The sequence below is a fragment of the Miniopterus natalensis genome, chromosome 6, assembly GCF_054644295.1.
Source record: "Miniopterus natalensis isolate mMinNat1 chromosome 6, mMinNat1.hap1, whole genome shotgun sequence".
In the NCBI taxonomy this organism is placed as follows: Eukaryota; Metazoa; Chordata; class Mammalia; order Chiroptera; family Miniopteridae; genus Miniopterus; species Miniopterus natalensis.
Window position 1 is genome coordinate 42508727 of NC_142086.1, and position 6392 is coordinate 42515118.

General features: G+C 57.7%; 1 protein-coding gene across 1 annotated transcript in view; it reads left to right on the plus strand.

The window, feature by feature from the left end:
• Positions 1 to 5750, plus strand: part of NR1I2 (nuclear receptor subfamily 1 group I member 2) — a 30691-nt gene extending 24941 nt beyond the window's left edge. The window contains exons 4-9 of the mRNA XM_087817805.1: positions 275 to 462; positions 1249 to 1526; positions 3408 to 3550; positions 3747 to 3863; positions 4214 to 4319; positions 5606 to 5750. Of these exons, the coding sequence (XP_087673931.1) occupies positions 275 to 462; positions 1249 to 1526; positions 3408 to 3550; positions 3747 to 3863; positions 4214 to 4319; positions 5606 to 5750 (977 nt within the window). The remainder of the gene's footprint in view (positions 1 to 274; positions 463 to 1248; positions 1527 to 3407; positions 3551 to 3746; positions 3864 to 4213; positions 4320 to 5605) is intronic.
• Positions 5751 to 6392: the final 642 nt, after the last annotated feature.

Here is a 6392-nt window from a genome sequence, read left to right on the forward strand (position 1 = left end):
GTCATTCAAATCTAGCGCCTTTTGATTCTGAAGCCCAAGCTCTTCCCACTGCTCCACAAAGTTGTCACAAACCCCGCAGTCTGGGGCAGCACACCAGCCGCACCACGTCCCTCTGTCCTTACCCAACCGCTTCTCCAGAGGAGCCTACAGTCCCCATGAGTCTGGAGAAGGTGGCTTTCTTGTCAACAGCGCTTCCCCTATTGCTGCCCGGGGGCGTTAAGCGGGTGGCCTAGCCCCTGCAGGTAGCTGAGCCTGCCCCTGGCTGTCCTCACAGTGATCATGTCTGACGCAGCCGTGGAGCAGAGACGGGCCTTGATCAGGAGGAAGAAGCGAGAACGGACCGGGACGCAGCCCCCCGCAGCCAGCGGTCTGACTGAGGAGCAGCAGATGATGATCTGGGAGCTGATGGACGCGCAGATGAAAACCTTCGACACCACCTTCTCCCATTTCAAGGATTTCCGGGTATGAGGCTTTGGAGTTGGCTCAGCAGCTATGCCAGCTCCTTAAAACCCCAATCTCATTCGCAGAGATCCTCAAAGACTGTTCCCTGGATACCAGCAGCAGCATCCAGGGACTAGTTAGAACTTGTCAGGAACACAAGTCCTTCCGCAGCAGGTGGGAGCTGGGCCATAAGTGGAGCCTTGGAGCTGAATTGCCCCAGAGTTGCTGGTGTTCAGGGCTTTATGAAAACAGGGCCAGGGCCTGCTGGGGGGGGTGACGTTTGTGAATTGGTTTTACTGATTCGAGAAACGTTAGTGATCTCAGCACCGTCAGCCACGTCTGACCCCCGTGCCCTCCTCCCCTTCAGTGCTCACAGTGTCGAGGGTGACCTGCCCAGCTCAGGGAACTGGTGGCCAGCACCCCCAGAAGTCTGTTCTTTCCATCTGTAGACCCCAGACCCTTCTCTCTAAGTCTTCCAAGTGCAAGGTCAGGGATGCTTGGGACGCACCCTTGCATATAGGCCCCCTCACCTTCCCCTGGGCCAGGGAACAATGCGTGTCTGACAGGCGGGGATGTGAGGGACCATTAATTCACAGATCCAGAGAGTGCTCCACCTAGGAGGAGACAAGGGAGTAGAAGCAAGTGCTGTGAGTGTGTGTGTGTGTGTGCACGAGTGCACACGCATGCCTGCAGCTGTGCATCCTCTGAAGCCTGTTGCTGCGGGTGCCCATCTGGGGCCTGTGCGGGAGCCTGTTTGGGAGAATACATGCCGTCTCTCTCCTTTCCCCACCTCCCGCTCTGTTCCAGCTGCCCGAGGTGCTCAGCAGTGGCCAGAAGGTCCCAGAGTCCCCACAGACTGTGTCAGGGGAAGAAGCTATCAAGTGGAGCCAGGTCAGAGAAGACCTGTACTCACTGAAGGTCATGTCTCTGCAGCTGCGGGGGGAGGACGGCAGTGTCTGGAACTACAAACCCCCAGCCGAAGGCAGTGGGAAAGAAATCTTTTCCCTGCTGCCCCACATGGCTGACATGTCAACCTACATGTTCAGAGGCATCATCAACTTTGCCAAAGTCATCTCCCACTTCAGGTAGGACGTAGGGGCTGGGTGGGTATGGAAAGGAGCAGAAAGCGGCCAGCAGGTTCAAACGCTCTGGGGCAGGTCCCTCTGAAGTTGGGGGATGTTGGTGCCCAAAGACCCTCCTTTATGCCTGCCCTCCCCACCCCGGGGCACCTGGCGCTGTGAGGGAATGGAGCCCCAGCAGCGTGGCTCCTTAGCCGCCGTGGGCCTGGGGGCCTGCTGTTTAATCTCAGTGTCTCAACCTCGACTACTAGAAGGAGCCAATGATGTCTACTTGCTGGGCTGTCATATGAAACAAGAAAATATCTGAAGAGCATCCAGCTCACATATGATGGGCATTCAATAGTAATTTCCTTCCCTATTTCTCCCTGAAAGGGCAGGAATCACATGTCGACAGTTCCAGAACAAAGAAAGAGTTGGAAGGAAAGGGAGGCAAGTCCAGAAGGAGAAGGAGAGAGACAGGCACAGATGCTGGGTCTCTAGCTGTTAAGAGGCGGTTGAGAAGGCCCTGGGGAGGAAGGGCGGTCCTGAGGACCAAAGGGTTGGGGCTCCCCACAGCCAGGTGTGGCGGCAACAACCATGGGGCAGTGGGGCAGCGGGGCAGCGAGAAAGCTCGGATCCTCCTGGCCTGGTGGGAAACACTGCCCCGTGACACCTAACCTGTCAGGTCTGGAGATGGCAGTGGGCATATCTGTCCCGGGTGGGCTAGCTGGTGGAGCTGAATTAACACACACGATGGGCCCCGATTTCCTCAGTGGCAGACGGCAGTTATATTCCAGGAGCCCATGGGTTCCCCTGTGGCCCTGTGGGTGACACATAGGACTTATTTAAGGGGTGAGGGTAGCCACAGGCTGGAGTGGGGTTTGAATTGTGGCAATGAGGTCAGAGGAGCAGGGAGAAAAGCCTACTTACACCTGTGGACCTTGATGATCCCCTGACATCCCGTTTAACACCTGGAGGGGAGGCCACTCGCTGGTTCTCGTGGCCACAGCTTTGAGCATGACTGCCCAGGAGCAGGCATTGCTATCACTCTCATTCTACAGATAGAAAACTGAGGTTCACCGAGGCCGAGGAATTTGTACAGGGTCACAGTTAACCAGAGGCCTGATTTGGAAGCACAGAGTGCGATGTTCAGAGCCACTACCTGCCGGGCCCTGGGCTGGGTGCTGGGGAGACAAGAAGACTAAGATAAATTTCACAGCATTTGCAGCTCAGTATTATGGATCTGAGAGAAGAGGGTGTGAGGAAAACAAGGGACTGAATTCTGGAGAAGAGCAAAGCCAAGCGGGGGAACATCAGAGGCAACCACTGTGGCCGGGCCTGTGCTCAGTGCTGTGAGGGGCCTCAAGGCTGCCTGGCAAGAAACTGCAGGAATATAAAATCCAAAGTAGGCCACAGGAAGCAAACGTCCCTGCTGCATGGAACTCACACCAGAGGAGTGGCAGCTGCAAAAACATTCTGGAAAGATTTCTAGGATGCGCAATGACAGCTTGGCCTGAAGGACTAGCAGAATTTACTCAAGTGAAGCTAAAGGGGCAACCATTTCTAGTGGGGAAACTGAGACAGAAAGTATGAGGTCAGGGACCAGTAGCCAAGGCATGCGCTGTGGTTCGGTGGCTGTGCAAGAAGTTGGAGATGGGGCCAGACTGTAAGGGACACCGAGCTCCGTTGTTGGGGAGTCCCTGAGGATAATGGGACACTGGATTAAGGTAGCATGCTTGGCTGGATAGTGATGGGGCAGAGATTGGAAGCAACCAGAAGCAACTGTAGTAATCCTCAGGGGGTAGGAACCAATTTTCCCTCCCTCTCCCCTGATTTCTGGATTATGGGAGAGGGGCTGGCCTGGGGTGGCTTCCAGGAAGCTGGCATCCCCTCCATCCTTGCTGCCAGGGACCTGCTCATCGAGGACCAGATCTCCCTGTTGAAGGGGGCCGCCTTTGAGCTGTGCCAACTGAGGTTCAACACAGTGTTCAACGCAGAGACAGGGACCTGGGAGTGTGGCCGGCTGTCCTACTGCTTGGAAGACCCTGCAGGTACCCAAGAGCCACCTGCCTGCCCCGGCAGAGGGAGGGAGCCACGGGGAAAAAGGAAAGGAGACTACACCAGGATGTGCATGTCCTGGGGTCACAGGGCAGAAGACCGGGCGACAGGGAGAAAAACCTTGGTGAGGGACGTCTGGGTCTTGGGTCCACTTCCTGATGTTTCCCACTCATCCTGCACCACCCACAGGCGGCTTCCAGCAGCTTCTGCTGGAGCCTGTGCTGAAATTCCACTACATGCTGAAGAAGCTGCAGCTGCGTAAGGAGGAGTACGTGCTGATGCAGGCCATCTCCCTTTTCTCCCCAGGTGAGGCCCCACCCGGCCGGCCTGGCCTCCCCGCCCCGCCCCCAGGCCTGCTCCCATCCCTTCAGCTTTAGCTGCAGGCGGCAGTAGTCCCTCCTCTACCCTCCCCAGGGAAGGTCGAACCCAATGGCTTTGCCCCCTTCTCACTGCAGGGCCAAGATGGGGACCCCGGCTGGTTTCTCCTTGGGTGGGTGGGGCAATGCACAGCCCTCCTGGTGCCCCACTTATTTCCCCGCCTGGGTGTCCCTGGCTCTGGAAGGTGGTTGCCGGGCAATTTGCCCTCCCTGGGCTGGGCTGAGCTTGTCTTTGCCCCCATGGCCTTGCTGGCACCACACTGCCTTCCCTCCTCCCAGACCGCCCAGGTGTGGTGCAGCGCAGCATAGTGGACCAGCTGCAGGAGCGATTTGCTGTTGCTTTGAAGGCCTACATCGAGCACTGTCGCCCCCAGCCTGGCCACCGGTGAGCGGCAAGCAGGGAGGGTGTGAGGGGGGGTCCCCTGCAGCCCTGCCTCCAGGCCCAGCCTGCTCTGGGTGTCTGGGAGAGCAGACTGGAGCCGCTCCTGGGCAGGCTCTGGTTGCCAGGGCTTTGGGGTCCTATTTCCTAATTTCCACTGAGGCCTCCTGCCCAGTGAGTCTGGGCTCCAGCCCGGAGGCCATGCCTCACTGCTGGGATGTTGCTGCTGAGGCACAGGGGTGGGAACAGCCAGGCAGTCTCCTGAGGCTCCTACAAGATCTCCTAGCAATGGCCAGCAATAACCATCATGATAATAAAAATAACAATAACAATGAATGATAATAGTACATCTATGATAGCTATCATTTATTGAGAAGGGCCAGCTGTTAGTCTTGAAAACAGTCCCACCAAGTGGGTGCTACCACCATCCTGCAGGGTACTGAGGCTCAGGGTGACTGCCCCAGGTCCACAGCAGACAGATGGGGTCTGGAGGTGGACCCAGGTAGCTCGAGTCCACAGCCCACGCTCTTGGGCACTGCCTAACTGCCTCCCAGAGCAAAGACAAGCAAACAGTGCGGGAAACTCCTTAGTGGGTTCTCTACAACCCAAAGAAGGAAGGTGGCTAAGGGCTTGGTGGACAGGGGCTTCCACCCTTCATGGGGCCTCCGTGGTCCACAGGCTCGAGCCATGAGGGTGAAGGCCAGCACTGAGTACACTAGGGTGAACTTGTGCCCGTGTCCTTGCTTGGCCTGCTCCAGTTTTCTTCTGAGCTCAGAATCTTGGGATGCTTCAGTGGCTGTGTCTTCATTTGCTCAGTCCTGCCCTGTATGGAGCTGGGAGGCATCATGGGGAAACTGAGGCACAAGGTGTGACTCAGTCACTAGATCCTGGCTAGACCCAGGAAGGGATAGCCGCCTGGAGCCCCTGCTTCCACAACCGCTGCACTCGGTCCTCACCCCAGCTGTGAGCCAAGGCAGTGATTCCCCCAAACTGACCTATGCACGTGGTCCTGCAGTGCCCGGCTGTCCCCACGGACATCTCCATGTGCATGTACTCAAACCCAGAGCAGGGGGTGCAGGTCCACCCCTTGAGTCCCCCAGGCTGTTCTGCCCTTCTCGTCTACAGGCTAAAAGAGACGCTTAAGGAATTCAACTGAGCCTTTCTCTCGACTGACCTGAAATGTTCTGAGATTAAACGTCCCCAAACTTGTACAACTTCAGAGCGGTCCCAGGGTTGGTGGGTGGGGACAAGGGTGGGCTGCACCCCCAACATCTCCTCTGGCCGGCCTGCAGGTTCCTGTTCCTGAAGATCATGGCGATGCTCACCGAACTTCGCAGCATCAATGCCCAGCACACCCAGCGGCTGCTGCGCATCCACGACATACACCCCTTCGCGACGCCCCTCATGCGGGAGCTGTTCAGCATCTCCGACGGCTGAGCGGCTGCCCAGGGCCGCACCTCCGCGGGGCAGCCAGAGCCACAGCCCCCAGGGCCGCCACTCCTGGGACAGACAGACGGACACCGCCAAGGCCCACTATGCCCTACAGGCCCTGCCTTCTCAGGGAACTCAGGACAGCTCTTAGGGTGCTGGCTGGCCTTCCTCAGGAAGGGGACATGGGCCCCCAGCCCTCGCTGTGGCCTATGGTCGGGTCTATCAAGAGGCAAGGCCACCTCCCCCTTAGAAAAGGCCCTGGGGTCTGGGGATTTAGTGTCGTGATAGGAGAGCAGAAAGGATGACTGGGCTGGGCCATCTGAAGGTCTGTGCCCACACCCAAGTTCATTAGCTTCTTGGGTCTCTTCGCTGCTATTTCTAGTACCCCCGTCTCCTACCTTCCACTCACTGTCCACCCGCAGCCCCGAGTGGACTGAGCTGCTGGGTGGGGTCCAGGCCTGTGTCGATCAGCAGGTGCACTCGTGTCTGCGGGAGTATTCCAGGGAGGAGCCAGAAAGCCTGCTCCAAATGCCAGAAGCTTGTCATGACCACTCTGTGCATCTGCCCTTCCCTCCTCTGTGTCTCTGCATCCATTCAAACACGTCGGCGAGCCCCAGCAACATGCAGCCTGCTGTGTGGCACACACGC